The 19,556-nt window shown below is 41.1% G+C and overlaps 1 protein-coding gene across 3 annotated transcripts in view; it reads left to right on the top strand.

Annotated features, from left to right (window-relative positions):
- The window catches only part of Trim24 (tripartite motif containing 24), a 108,440-nt gene that overhangs the window by 69,873 nt on the left and 19,011 nt on the right, over positions 1-19,556 (top strand). For 2 of the 3 annotated variants that reach the window (XM_021164255.3, XM_021164257.3), the window contains exons 7-9: positions 2,672-2,818; positions 15,108-15,225; positions 17,240-17,508. In XM_021164255.3, the coding sequence (XP_021019914.1) occupies positions 2,672-2,818; positions 15,108-15,225; positions 17,240-17,508 (534 nt within the window). The remainder of the gene's footprint in view (positions 1-2,671; positions 2,819-15,107; positions 15,226-17,239; positions 17,509-19,556) is intronic. The other variant, XM_021164256.3, reaches the window with a different exon arrangement.

Below are 19,556 nucleotides of genomic sequence, written 5' to 3'. Positions count from 1 at the left end.
ATTAGCCTTCTGAGAGATTAGGTAAAAAAGGTGCAGTGGTTTATGCCTATAATCCCAGCATCAAGGAGGCAGGGGCAGGTGGAATTTCTGTGAGTTCAAGACTGGCCTGACGTACACAATTTCTTCCAGGCTAACCAGGGCTCCAAACTGAGACTTCTTTTGAACTCAAATCAGCAACAACAATAACATAGATTCGCATAATGTATTTCTTACCGTCAATATTATAAACTCTTTGTTTTGTTTTGCTAATATTTTTCCCCCTGTTTATCCCAAGCTGACCCATGACTCAAAATCCTCCTGCCATAGCCTCCTGAATGCTGGGTTCCAGGCTGAGGTCACCATACCCAGCTTTTTTTTTTTTTGCTTTTTTTTTTTTTTTTTTTTGTCGAGACAGGGTTTCTCTGTATAGCTCTGGCTGTCCTGGAACTCACTTTGTAGACCAGGCTGGCCTCGAACTCAGAAATCCACCTGCCTCTGCCTCCCAAGTGCTGGGATTAAAGGCGTGCGCCACCACCGCCCGGCTTTTTTTTGCTTTTTTGGTTTTTTTTCGAAACAGGGTTTCTCTGTGTAGTCCTGGCTGTCCTGGAACTCACTTTGTAGACCAGGCTGGCCTCGAACTCAGAAATCTACCTGCCTCTGCCTCCCCCCCCACCCCCCAGTGCTGGGATTAAAGGCATGTGCCACCATGCCCAGCCTCCAGCTTTATTTTATATATGGCCATAGTTATGAAAGCAGCACGTACAGAGTATATTCTCAAGACAGGATAGTTGTTTGTAATTATAGGTAAAACAATAAAAGATGTACTATCTTGATCATCTTTGTTTTCTACTCTATTTCTCTTTTCCTTTTATTTTTCTTGTTCTTTTTTTTTTTTTTTAAAGATAGCATCTCACTTTGTAGACTAAGCTGGCTTCAAACTCATAGAGATCTACCTGTTTCTGCCTCCTAAGTGTTGGGGTTTAAGGCTTGAGCCACCATGTGTCAGCTTGCTCATCTTTCTTAAATTCATCAAAGGCAACAGCAAAAGCCCATGTTTGAGCAGTAATAATATGAGGTTGCAGTATCCATAGTATGTGTACTTACTGTATACTATTTAGTTATTCCTTCAGTATGTTTTTGAGAAAGAATGTATAGTCAAGAAGCTGTTGAGAACAAGAACAGAAAGAAAAGGTTAGTACAGGAAGACTTGAAGTAGAGACAACTATGAAAAAAATTTCATTCATCTTTAATTCATAATTGACCAGTTGATAAGATCTCCATGAGAAAGTCCTATTTCATCTGGGAAAACATGACCATTTATAATTCTGCTACTTTGAAGATAGTTGAGAAAGTGTTTTGGATGGGAGTAATCAGTGCTCAGTTATGATATTTTCAAGGTTTTGCAGTAGTTGTTTTAAACATGGGCACATTTAAGTAGAATTTGATGATTTTCAATTTTCTACATAGCATAGTTTACTGCTCTGGCTTCATTCACATGAAGAGCTGAAAAATGAGGATGAGACTCCATAACCCGTGACTGTGTACAAAGCCGACAGAATTAGTTTTGACAGACTTGAACCTGAGAATGTCCTAGGACTTGTTGGCTATGCCTCAAGTACCATGCCCATTCCTGTGGTTCACAAGTCACTTGTGAGGCATATAAATGGAGCCAGTTTTGCTTGCTACCACAGAAAACCAAGACACCAGGACTTCTTATGCTCTATTTCCAGTCCTCTCAAAAGTTTTCAAAAAGTTCTTTCCACTCCAAAGACACAATGTAGTTTTACCTAGGTCAGTGCAGCTGTTAAATAAATTATCTTCTGAGTCACACTTAAAGTAGATCTGTCAAAGCCATTGCCTGTGTGCATTGTCCAAACAACCGACCAGGGCACACAGGGAGAGTTGCACTCCATTTTTCTAATTCCTCTAAGCCAATAGAAGCCCTGTATCTTTATCCTCCTCGCCTACATTACGGATGAGGTGTGTGTGTGTGTGTGTGTGTGTGTGTGTGTGTGTGTGTGTGTGTGTTTAATAAAGACCTTTAAATAATTCAATATGGTGCCTTCCATTTTTGATTGCTGTCTGTTTCCTAAGTATATATTTTCTGTGGAGAAAGTCTATTTTCTAACTCCTTGGGGCAGGGTTACCATGTTGGCACTGAAAGTATATTCTGGTTTTATATAGTAGCTCTTCGAATGCATTAGCAGTAGTTCTAATCTCTAGTAACTCTCAAGACAACTTGATTCTCTCTTTAACACCACATACAAGATAAGTTTCAGCTACCGCTTGGCATGATTCTGGGTACCAGCTATTGGAGCTGCAATCTCTAAGATGTGGAACTGTGAATTGGTTAAACCATATGATGAACTGGTAATCTCAGTGGATAACTGGATGATACATCTGTTTTACTTGAGTGTTTTGAATTTAACACCTATACTATCATAGCTAATCTATGTCTGTTTTGGCAAGAGTCATATACTAAGACCTATATAAAGCAGACTTAGAGGCAAAGGGTGGAGCAAACACTAAGGCTGTACGTTTCATGCACTCAGAGGGAGCCTCTGTGTTATGAAGGAACTGCTTACTGTCAGTGGAATACACAGTGGTTCTTACTGTGACCTGATTATCTGAAAATAATCATGGAAATGAATAGAAAGTGCTGAGACTAATTCTGAAATTATTTTCCTTTCAGAGTGTTGCAAAGGACCATCGAATGAAACTTATGCAACAACAACAGGAAGTGGCTGGGCTTTCTAAGCAGTTAGAGCACGTCATGCATTTTTCTAAATGGGCTGTTTCCAGTGGCAGCAGCACAGCCTTGCTGTACAGCAAGCGGCTGGTAAGATGGACTCCTGCGGTTAATAGTCCGTAGCATGCACAGTGAGGCAGGAGTTGAGGGGTGCTTCATATTCAGAAAGAAGCCTGCACACCTTGAATTCCTGCTGGTCAGAGAGAGCACTTTACTGGTTCAAGGTCAGCCTGAGTAACATAGCAAGATACCATGAAAAAGAAAAAAAATCTGGGTGTGGTGGTGCCTGTCTTAATCCCAGCACTGGGGAGGTTGAGGCAGGCCACCCTTGTCTACATACTGAGTTTCAGACCTACAAGGGCTACACAGACAGACACCACCCACCTCCGGAAAAAAACAACAAAACAAAACCCAGAGGTAGATTATCTATTCAATCTTAATTGCTTTTTTGCTTTTTTTGTTTGGTTGGCTGGTTGGTTTTGGCTTCTCCCTTCCTCCCTCCCTCCCTGATCTCCCAAGAGTTGCTCTGTATAATCACCCTGGCTGTCCTGTGACCTGCTTTGTAGATCAGGCTGGCTTCAAACTCGCAGAGAGCACCCTGCCAAGTGTTTTTACCTGAAATAATTTTTACATAACTTCAATTTTAATCTTCTTTTGTCATTCATTGTACTGGCTGGTTTTGTGTGTCAACTTGACACAGAAAGGAGCTTCAGTTGGGGAAGTGCTTCCATGAGATCCATGTGGGGCATTTTCTCAATTACAGATCATGTGGAGAAGGCCCCTTGTGGGTGGTGCCACATCTCTGGGCTGGTAGTCTTGGGTTCTATAAAAGCAGGCTGATCAAGCCAGGGGAAGCAAGCAAGCCAGTAAGTAACATCACTCCATGGCCTCTACATCAGCTCCTGCTTCCTGATCTGCTTGAGTTCAGTCCTGACTTCCGTTGGTGATGAACAGCAACGCGGAAGTGTAAGCTGAATAAACCCTTTCCTCCCCAACTTGCTTCTTGGCCATGATGTTTGTGCAGGAATAGAAACCCTGACTAAGACACTCATATTTATCTTTTCTTTTCTTTTTTTTTTTTTTTTCACTCTGTGGCAAGTGAACCCAGTATAAGAAAAAATATCAATAGTAAATATTACTAGTACCTGCACCCTGCCTCATCTAATTCTAACCCTCTTCCATGTTGAATATTTACATCATTGTTAAGTGTTCCTAGCTAGCTAGCCAGCCATTTCACTGGACAAATGATGAGACACAGGGGTACGCTTATCACCATCCTTTAAAGAGCTATAACTAGCCTCACCTTTGAGTCTGTGGTCCTCTTGTCAGCTTCACACTGCAGCATTTGCTGTTGGAGATGAAACAGCATCTCACAAGGGTGATTTAGGGTTTTGTGTACATACTGAAAGTATTGCTACACACCTGGAGCATGTAGGACCTCTATCTGGTGAGTTTGGCAGGAAACAAACTCTGTTTCTGTCAAGCTTCCGGGGCTGCTCATTAGTCTCAACTATGGTTTAATAGAAAGAGTGTGGCTTAGAAGGTCAACAGTTCCAAAGTATTACGATCCCCACATTTTTTGTCACTTACTCTATGCAATCAAGTGGCAGAAATAGTACACATATGTTACATAAGTTTTACTTAATTAAATTAATAGTTTTAAATTTTAAAAATATACATAATTTTAAGGCAAGTCTCTTCTAAGTATGGCTGAATGCTGACTTATAAGCATTTTAAAATTATTCCTTATTTTGAATTGTTTTATTGTATATTTCTATCATGATTAACAGTGATTTAGTTGTTTTTACTGCTTCTTTAAGCAAAATAATCTTTAGACTCATTTGTTAATTTTTTGAAAATCAGTCATTGACTAATTTCAACATTATCTGCCTCTTTCTACCTGGTATTCTGTTTCTACACATTTGACTTTTGTTTTTTGAGATGTGACATATCTAATGCTGTTTTCAGTTATGGTGATATCACTAAGCATAACATAGCCTAGAGTTTTATTCTTGTCACAAATGTCAGGGTTTATTGGGGGGGGGGTGTTTTTTCCTTTTTTTTTCCCTTCTTGTTTTGGCTAATACCAAACATTCCATTGTATATGAGATTGATGATATATATCACTATATATAGATTAGATATAGACATCTATCTATCTTGTCGCTATTTATCCATCAGTAGATATGTGAAGATCTATAAATCTGTATATGCATCCATCAGTCTGTGCACTTCTTTTCCTGTCGTTACTGCTGGGAGCTATAACCGGCACTACTTTCTTCCTTGCTTTTCTCTTGAAGGTAAGAGGTGGGTCGAGGGAATCGCACCGGCAGGGGCAAGATATTTAAGGTTGCTGTTTAATAATAAACCGTTTACCTATATACTTAAGTCTAAGTCACTTTGCTACTGTAAGCTGACCTGCCTGCCTTCCTTGAGGCCAGAAAACTGCACCTCATAGTGAAACCTCGGAGGATTAAGTAAAGTAGCCTTTGTCCTGTCTCTGCAGGAACTATGCAGCCCCAACTCCCTGCCTATTGAAGTCCAAGGAAGAAAGGGACGCTCTGAAAAGTGATTTTAGCCATTATTTCTTAGTTCTTCAGTTCTACAAAAAGTTTCTACAAAAGTTCTCCCCCAAAATGTTTTCTCTAAAAAGTTCTATCATTTTAAAATCTTGCTCTTTCCTCCTGTTCTGATGTCACAATAATGCCCTTACATTCAATGCCTTTTCTTCCAATGCTATTACTCCCAATGCCTTTACTTCTAAGTTCTCTCTAAAAGTTTTCTAAGAAAGTTCTTTTCTAAAAAGTTTTTCTCTCTAAAACGTTCTTCTGGAATTCTGCTTAAAAAGTTCTTTGTCTCTCTTTGTCCTCAGCACTTAATACATCTTTCAGAATACATGATTGCATGGTAAAAGATTCACCACAAGTTTACACATAAATTCAAGTCAACAGAGAATGTTTACATGTATATTCATTAAGAGTAATTATCTGGCTAAACATTCGTCATCTTTCAGTAGCTCTACAGGTTCATAGAGAGTTAAAAACCTTAATTTTTGTGCTTAAGGTATTAGTGAAGTTTCATATAGATAAACCCAGTCAATCTGTTTTCTTCTATCCTTGCACCTATAATAAATCATGAGTTCCCTTTTCATGCCCTTTGGTTAATGGTTTTACAAACTCTTGGAATGTGCTCTGAATAGTTGCCTGCTTGCTACCTCAGAAGCAATTAACTGTTGACACTGAAGACTGGCAGTTTCCACTGCAGTCCATGGCAGAACCGTCTCAGGTAGATCACCTGCTAAGTTTTAGCTTCTCCTTGATGGCTCCTGGTACTTTACCTTCATGAAAATTATAGTAGATGTGGAAGTCCAGACATTTCTGCCATGCATTTCAGTTCTTTGGGAATATATCCAAATAAAGGGCTTCTAGGGCATATAGTACTAGTTTGAATTGTTTGAAGAACCTCCATACTGTTTTCCATAATAGCTATACCAGTTTACATTCCCACCAATCTCCGACTCTCACCAGCATTTACTGTGATCATTGTTTAACTAGCAGCTGTAGTTGCAAGCATGATGTACTGACTACTTGTGGTTTCAATTTGCATTTAACTTGTTGGTTTATGTTGTTGAACACCTGTTCCTTTAGACCTATTAGACAGTTTTTAGAGACTTTAAGTATCTGTGTAGGTATATGCACACATATGCAGGTGCCTTGGCATCAGATCCAATGGAACTAGGGTTATAGGCTATGTGAGCTACCCAGCATGTGTGCTAAATGGTCTTCTGAAAGAACATGTTCTTAACTGCTGAGCCATCTTTTCAGCCCTGTTGGATTTTTTTTGTTTGTTTGATTGGTTTGGTTTGGTTTTTTTCAAGACAGGGTTTCTCTATATAGCCCTAGATGTCCTGGAACTCACTTTGTGGACCAGACTGACCTTGAACTCAGAAATCCACCTGCCTCTCTATTGGATATTTTTATCTTTGTGAAAATGTCTGTTGTTCACTCTCTTGCATGCTCCCCCCACCCCCCCCCCCACCCGTGTGTGTGTGTGTGTGTGGGGGCAAACTTTTCCTCCCAATTGAGAGGAAATTGTTCCTCTTCATTTAATTATTTTTTTGACCATGTAGAAGTATTTTGTGTGAGTTAGCCTTTCTTTATTTTATGTCTTCTAATTTAGTTAATTCCTCTTTTTCCATAATGGAACAAAAAGAAAGAAACTGGCTGATTCCTATGAAGTGGGAAAGTCCATTCAGAAGTCAAATCTTATAGTATTTTGAAATATTTAAACATTAGTTGCTTAGAATTTCTCTATTATCTGTTGGACCTTAAATCTGTGGATTATTTAAAAGGAAGGCAGGAAAATTACATTACTAGATCCTTAAGAAAGTAAAGCACTGGTCATTTCTTTACTGGCAGTGAAAAGTACAAAGGAGCAAGTACAAAAGAGGTGAATGAGTTTCCTGCTCTCCCTCCCTCCTTCCCGGCTCAGCAATCCAGGACCTTTTCATTACGCCTTGAATGTCTGTTTCTGGCTCTACTACCAGCTCCCTATCCCTGAACCCTCAGTACTCAGAACATGGAGCTCTTTCTGATGCTTTATCTATGGCAGAAAGCCTTTCTCTCCCCTGATTCTCGATTGTTCATCTTTCTTTCCACCACCCCCCACCCACTACCAACGCGGTTGGTTCTTCTGGCTTGGGCTACAGTCCTGCTGGGATCATAGGCACATATCACCACTTCTGGCTTAGCCTTTTTGAAAAAAAAAATTATTCTTACGTTTTTTTTTTTTTTTTTGGTTTTTTTTCGAGACAGGGTTTCTCTGTGTAGCCCTGGCTGTCCTGGCACTCACTTTGTAGACCAGGCTGGCCTCGAACTCAGAAATCCACCTGCCTCTGCCTCCCGAGTGCTGGGACTAAAGGCGTGCGCCACCACGCCCGGCTTATTCCTACGTTTTTAATGAATCAATACAATGAAAGAGGAAAAGCACTAGTTCTATGTAAAAGAGGCACTAATACTAAGATGTTAAGGGCAGAACTTGATGTCTGCATCTGCCTGGCATGGTGATATTAGTATTATAAATAAGGACATAATGTGACAAGGACTGGGGGCCACCCAGAAGTATAAGCCAATAGTCAGAGCTGTGACATGATATCCAAAAGTTTAGACATTGCAGTTTTATTTTGGTTTACTGTTTCAGCTAGATCTCAGTCCACAGTGGCAGCAACCCAGAAGAACTTGGGCTAGGTGTGAGCCGCCTGCAGCCTTGGGAACCCGGTACTCCTGAAAGGCAGGCTGGGGCTGAAAGAAAAGAATGAGGCTGCTAGAAAAGATCAAAGCCAAGACAATTTTTTCTCTGATCAAAGCCCAGAGAGTTTACTAAGAGACTGTGCTTATAAAGAGGGGAGGCCCATCATCTCCCCCACCCCACCCCCAATCCTTTCTTGGTGCCTGGAGCCAGCCTGTAGGCATGATAGGATGGGGGGGGGGCAGCAGTAGTTGACATAACAATAGAGCCATCTAAGCGGAAGGCTACACCCCAGGTGAGTGTATTCAGTGGCAGCAAAGTCTGAATCAGCCTGCTTCAAGGCTGAGGAAGGCTACAGCTAGGTAACACTTTTTTCTTCTAGCCATGATCCACACTTGAAAATAGCACTATAGCTAGGAACTGAGTGTTAAAAACACCAACCTGTGAGGCATTTTAGGTTCAAACTCTAATGGAGTATCAGATATTAAGAGACGATAATGTCTTGGATTTGGGTTGTTTGTCGGATAAACAAATGGATTTCATACAAGTATATTAAAGGTGGTGATGTTATTCCGCCTTCCATGAACATATTTAGAAAGAGAAACAAAGCCAGAGCATGTTCCAAGTTAAGTTCATTGGAGAGAATCATTAAGGACAGACAGAGTTTTCTGTATTTGGGTAGACATCTGTATCTGTGTAGTTCAAGTATACATTTGTATATATTTGATGAATGGTGTCCATAGCAGGGCCTGCCATCCTGGTTTCAAAACACTTAGGAAGAAGGAGTGCAGAGTGTACAGAGTGTCTTCTGCATCAGAAACTAGACAATACTCAGACATGTCAAAGGAACCAGCCCAGTGTTTGCACTGGGGGGGGGAGCTAAATCAGGCACTTGCCTTTTTTAGAATTCGCTAATTATTTTAAATCTTTGCTTTACTTCAGTTACACTGCAGTCGGTATAGGACTTTGTGTCCGTATCTTGCTCTCAGAATAACGTGTATGGAAGAGATTGACAGGGTGCTGGAGCAAATTATTATTAACAGGTTGAGGATTCTGGGTGAAAGGAATGGAGGGGTTCTTTTTAGTCTTGTGGCAGACTTTTGCCATTTTAAAGATTGGAGATGTGTTGCAAAGAGAACTTTTCTACTGCTGGTGACTGTAAATTAGTATAGTTGTGAATAAAAACAGTATAAACGTTCTTTGAGAAAGGTAAAAGTGGACCGATCATCACACCCTAGTAATCTGACTTCGGGGTAAATGTCCAAAGCAGATGAAGTTATCCAGTGCTGACAACCAGTACAATTCATTGTTTAAAACAAACAAACAAACAAAGGGCTATTCAACCTACTGTTCTGGAGTCTGCTGTGTGGTGTACAAAGTTCAGGGGCTTACATATGGTAAAGGCCTTCATGTTGAAGGCAAAAGTACATGTTTCAAGGTAGGAAAAGGTATCACTTCACAACAGGAACATGCGTGGATCCTCAGAGTGGGCTTCTTCACAGGTCTACTCACATCGCTTCCATTAAACCTCACATCACAGCACTTAATGAGTCACGGTGGGAATAAATTTCAACATGTTTCCATGATATTTTCATAGAAACTATAGCAAACTGTCAGATGTGTAGGATGAGCCTGGAGAGCGTTCTGTGTGACGTGAGAGTCACCAAGTGTACCTCGTACAATACCTCACCTGTATGTAGTCCACAGTAAAGGAGCAAATCTACTAGCAAAACAGGATGCTTAATAGAGAACATTGTACGGATACATGCGGCCGAAATTACAATCTGTCTTCCTAAGAAAACATGTAAGGTGGGGCTGGTGAGGTGGCTCAGTGGGTAAGAGCACCCGACTGCTCTTCCGAAGGTCCAGAGTTCAAATCCCAGCAACCACATGGTGGCTCACAACCATCCACAACGAGATCTGGCGCCCTCTTCTGGAGTGTCTGAAGACAGCTACAGTGTACTTACATATAATAAATAAATCTTTAAAAAAAAAAAAAAAAAGAAAACATGTAAGGTGAAAGAAAAAAATACATAAGATAATTCATGATAGTTGGCCCAGTTTATTCTGTAAAAATAGATGTTGAAAAATACTTACATTATACTTTTTCACTGCTGTGTGTGTTTGTGGCCAAGGTGACCTTCTTTACTATGTAGTGTGAATTTCTTATCATCCTACCTCCACCTCTGGAATGCAGGGATTAGGTGCATACTACCATACCCAGTTTATAGTTAGCCCACAGCTTCCTTTTTACTATGCAAGCTGTCTACCAATAGAGCTATATCTGTAGCCTCCAGTTTTATTATTAGACAAATAAAATGTAATTTGTTGTGCTTCAGAAAATGGTAAAAGTTATGAGGACATTGGCAGTCTATGTTAACATTTCATGTATGATTTATAATCAGAATTGTTAGAGTGAGACTAAGTGAAAAAGTGAAACACAGGGAAGGTTCAGAGGGTCCATCGTGTTATGTGCTGTTAACTTAGCCCAGTACATGAACTCCAAAGTATGTTCGTACATTTTAGTCGGTTTATTATAGTTGTGTGAGGTATTGTAATAATGTGCAGACAGTTTACTTACTCAGCAGTTACTTATTTAATATTTTCACCTGCTGGACAACATTCTGAATGGTGAGGGACAGTTGAAAAACAGATTTGCCCTTGAAGAGCTGCATTTTAGTGGCACAAGATGGGAAGTGCTAAACCTTCCAGATGTTAAGGGTGATCACAAGAACACAAGTGGCTCAGAATCAGGGGTAGAGAAAAGCTCCAGTCAGCTGGATGATGGAGGGAGTGCTCACTCAGGAAGGGTCTGTAGCCAGCTGGATGATGGAGGGAGTGGTCTGATCAGAAGGAAGGTCAGTTCTTCACAGAAACAGGAGAGGCCAAATGCTTCATGCTAGAATGTTGCAGAAGAAAGCTGCTTAGAGCCATGCATGGTGATGAGGCGACAGGCAGAGGGAGCGCAAACTAGGAAAGGAAGAAAGAGGCTTACTATGACAGTTAGCACAGAAATACATGTACAACATAAAACAGCCTGAATTTAGCTTGTCTGGGGTTTGCCTAGCAGGCTGGTGCTACAGAAGTCCTGTTTCCCACTGTATAATTGTGCTGCTATAATTAGGAGCCATCCTAAGAAGGCCACGCCTAAGCTTATTGTTTTGGGAAGCAGATTGCTTTCTTTTTCTTTGTCTCTGGATCTTACTATAACTATTGTCATACTCCCCTGTCAGAACACTCCCACATCCCTTCCCAGCCCCCAAATCCACTGAGACCTGGGATAAGATTCTGGTGAGAGACAGGGAGGGGGATGGAATGCCCTTTTTTCTGTCATCCAGCTGAAAGGTTCAAGGAGACTGAGGCCAGTGTATGACTGCATAGAGATAGGCCTTGAGAAGCCATAGTTAGTATGGACAGTGGATTACTCAGGACCTGCTGTGCCTCCCCATGGAGTAACTATATTGCCCTGCTCTATAAATGAGTTTCATAATGGGCACCCAAATTTATATCTCTGCTCAGCATCAGACTGGCCCTGGGAACATGTCAAACTAAACTGTCTGGAATAAACTAACTTTGTTGTGTATTCCACAATGCATTGTACTGGTGAATGGGTCATCTGAGAATCATTCAAATAACTTTGTTCCCAAACCAGTCCTGCTGTCGACCTAATGAGCATCACAGGAAAGAAGGGGCAAACGAGCTGGGCCTTGCTATCTCTTTCCAAGATAGCGTTGGAGTAATAGGAGGATGAGAGCTTAGCCTAGTTAGTGCCTGCTCCTGCCTGGAGTCACTCCACTAGAAACAAGTCTCCAGTGAGATGTTTTGGTATCTGTTTATTGGCTTGGATATATTTATTGTATTCTCTCTCTTTTTTTCTTCTTTTGTAATAAAATCCTTTTGTTCATGAACTTTCTTAAATTATTGCCTGCATTTTCTCCTTTCTTTTGAATATTTTCTTGTTTTATCTTCTTGTGTGTGTGTGTGTATGTGTGTGTGTGTGAGAGAGAGAGAGAGAGAGAGAGAGAGAGAGAGAGAGAGAGAGCACGCGCGCACGTGCTCTTGTATGCATGTGCCTGTAGAAACCAGAAGGGAGGTATCTGAGCTTCTAGAACCAGCGTTGTAGGCAGTTGTGAGCCACTGGATGTGATCCAAACTCAGCAGAAGCACCGAGTGCACGACTGCTGAACCCCCTTCAGCCCCTCTTCATGTTTACTGTATTTATTATTGCTGTTGTTGTTATTATTTAAGCTTATTTTATCTATATAGTGTTCTGCCCACTTTTATGTGTGTGCATCACATGTATGCTTGCTACCCAACGTCAGAACTATAGTTATGGATGTTTGTGAGCCATAAGGATGCTGGGAACTGAACCTGGGTCTCTGCAAGAGTAGCAAGAACTGTGAGCTATTCTCTAGACCCTCTCTATTCCTATTTTCAGTAATTAAAAGATTTTCAAATGTGGGTTCTGTTTTTCCTTTATCTCCACTCTTCTAGCTCTTACCATGTCCCAACTCATGGGACAAATTCATGGCTATTTCCTTTATTGTTGTTGTTGTTACACACACACACCACATAAACTCACCTCCTGAGTCCATTTAGTGTTGCTAATAATGTAGCTATCTTTAGGGTTGACCATTTTGGATTGGGTAATCTCTTAGAGAACTTAGCCTTGATGAAAACTGATACTCTATTTCTTGGCAGCCATTGCTTATCTGTAACTCTAGAGGTGGGACTTTGTGAAATTTCCTCTATCCATGACATATTGGCATGTCAGCTGCTATTGTCATTGTACAAGTCTTACGTGAGTAACTGTGTCTTCCTGGTGATGCTTCTCTGTCATGTGTAGAAGAAGCTACCTAACAGCAGGCATATTCACAGGTTACCGTCCCAGCTGTGAATTCCCTCCTGTTGAGCAAGCCTTAAGTCCAGCTAGACGACTGACTTAAATGCCTCTTTTGCACCTTTGGATAGCTTGACAGCTTAACAGGTCTGCAGTGGCTCGCTGGCTTTACTGTTGAATAGCTAGGGATTGGTTGCTTTTTCCCCTTGGCAGTTTGTGTAGTACTCAGGGAGGAGGTTACCAAGTTAGCTTAACCTATACTCCTATGTTCAAATTGTATGATGGCTTCAGCAAGGGCAGTAGCTTCTGTTGTTTGTGGGGATCTCCTGGGAGGACCATTATCACCCCACTAAACACATTAGAAGAATAGTCGCAGTGGTGCTGGTGGTGCTGGAGGTAGTGGTATGGGTGTGTGTATGGAAAGCCATCACCTGTCTCAGGGAATTCACAGTTGGGAATTCTCTAAAGAAGCACAAGGAAATTCAGCTCCCTCGAAGTTGTCTGTTAAAGGAAGGGACTATGAAAGCAAATAAGCTAGCGGGATGTCGTGTGATAGCAACCGTATGTGAAGTAGCTGGTCAGATATTTGAGGTGAGGGCAGTTGCTTTATTAGTTCCATTAAGTTTAGACAGAAAGATGCAGGTGAGTTGCTTTGCTTTGTGTAGAGGAAAGGTCACTGGGAAGAAGGAGTACTTGTAATTGTGTAGATGAAGGAGAGTTGGGAGGGTGTGTAAGGTAATGCTTGTAGTGACTGGCTTGCATTTGAGTATTGGCAGGGGGAGAACAAAATGAGGTGGAAAAACGGGAAAATTCTAAGAGCAAAGTTGCTAGGAACTTTTACTTTCACACCAGAGGGAGCTCAAAGCCCCAGCACCTAGTTGAGTATTGAAATTGTCACGGATTGGGACAGCAATGTCAAAGAAGAAAGAATAGGTATAGGTGGCTGTAGCATAGAAAACAGTCTATAGTGTGAGATAGCTTGGGATTTTAACATGGCTGTTTGTAAGGGCCCACAGCGAGAAGTAGTGAGAACCAGCCAGTTCATGATCTAAGATTCACATGTATTCTCTACAGTGCCTTCCTTCCTTCCTTCCTTCCTTCCTTCCTTCCTTCCTTCCTTCCTTCCCTAAGTCGAGATTCTGAGTACTTTAAAAGAATAAGGTAAGAAAGGGCTGGGGAGATGGTTCAGCAGTTAGAGCACTGGCAGTTATTACAGAAGAGCTGGATTCAAATTTCAGTACTGATGTGGCTGCCTCTCCCAGCTGCCTCTCACTCTAGTCCCAATAGATCCAGTACCATTCTCTGCGGGCTCCAGGCATGAAAGTGCTTCACAGATACATGCAGGCACAATAGCCATACTCATAAAAGAAGTAAATCTCAACGACAACAGAAAAAGGAAAAGGAAAGGAGGGAGGGAGAGTGCAGTAAGTGCATGAACTGAGCTGAGGAGGGAGGGAGAGTGCAGTAAGTGCATGGATCTGAGCTGATATTTTGTAAAGTGTGGTTAGTTGTAGACATTGGTTCTGTTTGCCGCTTTACTTGGCCAAGTGAGCCTGGGAGGTTGAAGCCTAAATCTGAGGTGGATTAAAGTTTCATGCAATAGAGAGCATCATCCAGAGCATCAGACAGTCTGTACACTACAGGACAGGACAGGAGTCACAGGAATAAGATGCTCCAGGACAAGCCACATATGACAAAAACACAGTTTTCCATGTAGGCACATGAAAACCAACAGCTGACAGAAACTCCCTCCTGTCTGCTACTCCTGGGAGGAGGGTGAACACACCCTCCAAGAACAACACCGTGTTTTGAAGAAACTAGGTCTCAAAGTCTTGTCTTGTTTTCTTGGAGTTTTCTCACAAGTGCTCAAAATTCTGACAGGACTCTGTTTTTAGACCATGTTCTGACAGTTTTAATTTTATGATACTTTATAGTTCAATAAGCAATAATACATCTGAGTCATACCACAAAATTGTTACATTTGAACAGGAAATTTTGGGTGGCCATCGTTTTTGGTTTTTTGTTTGTTTACTTATCTGTTTAAATAAACAGACATGGTCTCTACATAGTCCTGCTGTCTTGGAACTATGTAGAACCTGGCTGTGCTCAAATCAAGAGCTCCTCCTGCCTCTGCCTCAGGAGTTCTGGTTTGTATTGCTTGTATGACCAATTTTGTAACCCCAGTGAGATTCTTTGCACATAAACCAGAAACTATTTTAAGAATTCACTGAGTCTATCACACATTATTTGCATTAGAAATACACTAATGTTTTTCTCTCTGCTTCCTTGTAGATTACATACAGGTTGCGGCACCTTCTTCGGGCAAGGTGTGATGCTTCTCCTGTGACCAACAACACCATCCAGTTTCACTGTGATCCTAGTTTCTGGGCTCAAAATATTATCAACTTGGGTAGGCCATTGTATACATTTTCCCTACATGACTGTTTTGGTCTTGACATGTTACTGAACATAGCATTGCTATTCATTATCTTGTTTATACTCACTGGAAAAACAGTGTGTCATTAATATATGCATATGGTACACAAATGCATGAATGTACAGTACTTGTTTTGAGACGATATGAAAATACATTTGCTTACAGGGTACTTAAGTTAGGGATTTAGGAGTTCTTCTCCCCCATAGAATCCTGTTTGTGCTTGCATTTTTGTTTTTTAGTGTGTATGGGAATCTTCCTGAATTATGTTTGTGCACCATGTATGTGCAGTGCCCACAGAGTCAAGAATAGGGCACCAGATCCTGCTGGAATTACAGAGGGTTGTGAGCTGCCTGCCATGTGAGTGCTGGGAATGGAAGAGCAGCTGCTAAGCAATCTCGCCCAACCCCAAGAATCCTATTTGTATTGTTACCCCTGTCTATATCAGAATGTATTTCCTCTTAACTGTATGTGATATGTGGGCTTTGATGCTTGGGGTGTGTGTGTGTGTGTGTGTGTGTGTGTGTGTGTGTGTGTGTGTTGCTGTGGATCATAGGTGCATACACACTTTACCATTAACCCACATTGCCAAGTCAGTTTGGTTTTTGGTATTTAGAATGTTTTTCATACCACTTCCCATGCAGCTTGTGAACAGCCTTGTGCCTATGTGTTCGTGTGTGTATCCGTATACTGGTACCTGCAGAGTCCAGAAAAGGGCATTTGACCCCTGTAGCTGGAGTTGCAGGGTGGTTGTGATCTGCCTAACAAGGGTACTAGAAACAGAACTTGGGTCTTCCAAAAGAACAGCACGTGCTCTTAACCACTCAGCTATTTCTCTAGCCCCAAGTTACGCTTTATGCAGTGGGGATAGAGTGGGGTAAGACAAGAAAGGTCTCCTGTGGTTCAGGGCAGCCTACCTTGACTATGTAGTCAACCTGCCCAACATAAAATCATGTTATTATGTGACTTTCTTTTCCCCATCCTGCCTTTTATTATTGAACTTCTTACTTTGCAAGCCGTAGTAGCTTTGTAGGTGCCAGCACTGTCACCATGTCACAAGGCTGACAACAGGTTTTAAAACCATTGCTCAAGCGCCTGTGGCCCAACTGCTTTATCTTACGAATAGAAGATTTCTTTTTTCCTCCCTTCAATTTGTTTTGGGTTTTAGGTCTTTTCTTATCCTGGTCAGGTTCTAAATTGTGTGAATGTACAGATAGGGAGTGTGTCTGTAAGTGGTTGAAGGATAACATACAGAGAAGTACTCCGTGTACTTCTTGCTGTGCGACTAAGTGTATGAAAGGATTCTCTTTGCTCTCAGTTTCTCCCAGGGAAGTGAGGGGAAGCAAAAGCTCAGAAGCCCCGAGACTTTCCCCACAGCCAGCATTTCCTTGATGGCACCTTGGTGCCCGGATTTCTTTTAGAATCATCAAACATGACTGCTCTTCACCCTCAAGACTACATTCTGTGTGAGAAAGGAAACAGCTGGAGGAGCCAGTGCTTTTCTTACAGCTTACTATGGGGAAGGAAGACATAGGCTTAGACGAATGTCATCCGTACAAAGGAAGAACAAAAAAGAACCATGGGAGACTAGGTGATAGAGGACCCCCACCCAACCACCCCCCGCAGGCCAACATGAGACATAAAGGTGGCCATTTGCTTATCAAAATATATAGCCAGAACTGGAATCAAACACTTTGATCTACCCTACTTTAAAAAAAAATTACATAGAAATACAAAGCACAGACTGGAGGAGGGCTGTTCTTGAAAGTCTTATTATTTATAAATAAATTAGTATTCTTAGAAAATTTTATAAGTTAAGTTTTTATAGAATATAAATAAAAACCTCATTGGGACTCCTCCATTTTTAATAGTTTATAGGATCCTGTGTCCAAAATTCTTCGGCAATTGAAGTTCATCTCAGTAGCTGTATAATATGTGGTATTTCACCAATTACCAAACATTTTTATCTTGTTCTCTTTTCTTTAATTAGGTTCTTTAGTAATCGAGGATAAAGAGAGCCAGCCACAAATGCCTAAGCAGAATCCTGTCGTGGAACAGAGTTCACAGCCACCAGGTGGTTTACCTTCCAACCAGTTATCCAAGTTCCCAACACAGATCAGCCTAGCTCAGTTACGACTCCAGCATATACAGCAACAGGTAATGGCTCAGAGGCAACAGGTGCAACGGAGGCCAGCACCTGTGGGTTTACCAAACCCTAGAATGCAGGGGCCCATCCAGCAGCCTTCCATCTCTCATCAGGTAAATTTGGAAGTAGGCCTGTCCTAACTTAGATAACTATAGAGTAATTGTGTTGAGCAGCTTACAGTAACCCACACACTGCCACCATCTACATATTAAAATTGACTGCATTGAAGGATCCTTAATCTAACACATAACTTTGAGCTTACCTCCAAACTGATTTAATGATTTATTTGCTGTATCTACTTTCAATCTCTATGCATTGTCATCAGTTCTGGCAAGGAATAAATATTCTATTCCCAAGTGACTTATGCCTCTGGTCGATGTTAAGTGTGTGTCTCACTAAGTCCTATAGGTGCATCAGGTTGAGCAATACTATGAGAATCAATTTGGAGGCAGTATTTAGAAAACTACACTTTATTCTAGAAACTAGGACAGTATTCACCAGAGAAAGTCAGGCAGTCATTAGAATCCTGTCTTTTCAGCCTTTTAATTTTTCCTGAGCAAATCCATATACTGTCCCTAATCCTATTACATGTGTGGTAGTCTGTCATTTTGCAGTCCTCTGATTTATTTATTTATTTTGATATGTATTTGCATTGTGTGGTGATCAAGTGTCTGTGTACATGTCCTCATGTGTACAGGTGAGCATGCACATATCACATGTGCAGGCCAGAGGCAGACATCAGTGTCTTCCCTCATTGCCATCCACTTACTTACTGAGACTGGTCTCAGCAAGTGCCTTAGTCACTGAGTCATCTCTCCAGTCCCTCTAGTCTGCTTTTTTGCTCTGTGTACTTTTAGTTAACCCAGTTCTGTTCAGGTTAGATAGGACATACTAGATGAATAAAGACTTGGTATAGAGGTGCCTCAGTCTCTTTTGTAGAACTTACAACTCCGTTAATTTTATCTTCTTCCTGTTTGGACAGAAGGGTTAGTAATGATTTTGTAAATGACACAAATGAGCTGGAGTTTCATAAAAGTCATGTACATGGGGCAAAACTATGCTAAGTCTCATTACACTTAAGAAGAAAACTTAGCTCAAACTGTCTTAGCAACAAACGCAAAAAGGAAACAGGGCTAATACAGAGATGACTAACTGATGAAAAGAAACCATTAGTTAGTTAGGAGAACAGACTTTTACAGGATTTTACCAACCCTAGGATATATAGCCTTTTTACTAGCAATTTAACAAAACATGAGATAGCTTTTAAAGAATTCTTCAACGCTAATTGAGAGTTACAGACATACAGCATGTTTTTGTTGTTATTTGCCCATTTGTAATGCTGGGACACAGCCCAGACCCCTGCACGTTGGAAAGCACGTGTTCTACCACTACGGAGTAAACCCATCACCTTAATTGCCTTTCTATAAAGGGGATGATAACTCAGTACCTGTGAAGACCGTACTTATTCATGTCTGCAGTGGCAGACAAATACATGCAAGCTTACAGCCTGCTTTGTCTATAGCATTTAGTGCTGTCATTTATATAAAGTCTCGACTGTACAACTTAATTTTCTAACCTAGAAGTACTTTTCACAATTTCCCTTTTATTTTTAGCCTTCTGTGAGCACCAGTCCTCTCTCCTACTACTTCTTAAATCTGCTAAACACCCATTTCCACTTTTTTCTTTTCTTTTTTCTTTTTTCTTTTTTTTTTTTTTTTTGCTGTCAGTTTACCCTCTTGCTATGTTTTTAGTTTCTTCATTTCCATCAGCTTCTGTACATGTACCTTTTGTGCACTGCCTTCTAAAAGCAGGTGCCTTGTGTTTCTAGTTACGTGTAGTATGCAGATCATACTCTCCATTTGTCCTACGGACAAGTAGATTGAAAGCGTTGTGCTTTTAAAGTCACTCACATGATAGTTTCATAATTCTTCCTGTGAAGATGAGCCTTGTCACTGGCCTTCTTAAAGAGCCAGGTGGCAGCAAAGGTGGAATGCTTTATTATGTGGCAAAATAAGTGGAGCAGACATGATAGACGTCTGATTTAGTGCTGCAGAGTCTGCACCACTACAGTGTGGATAATCTGCTCATTTGAGAACGCTGACAGATTATCACTGTTCTTGACTTACAGCCTTGGTTCTCACAGTGCCCAGGCCTGCAGTCT

The sequence above is a fragment of the Mus caroli genome, unplaced genomic scaffold (assembly GCF_978045245.1).
Source record: "Mus caroli unplaced genomic scaffold, Mus_caroli_1 scaffold_7, whole genome shotgun sequence".
In the NCBI taxonomy this organism is placed as follows: domain Eukaryota; kingdom Metazoa; phylum Chordata; class Mammalia; order Rodentia; family Muridae; genus Mus; species Mus caroli.
Note: the sequence above shows the minus strand (reverse complement) of the source record. Positions and strands in the feature narration are given on the sequence as shown.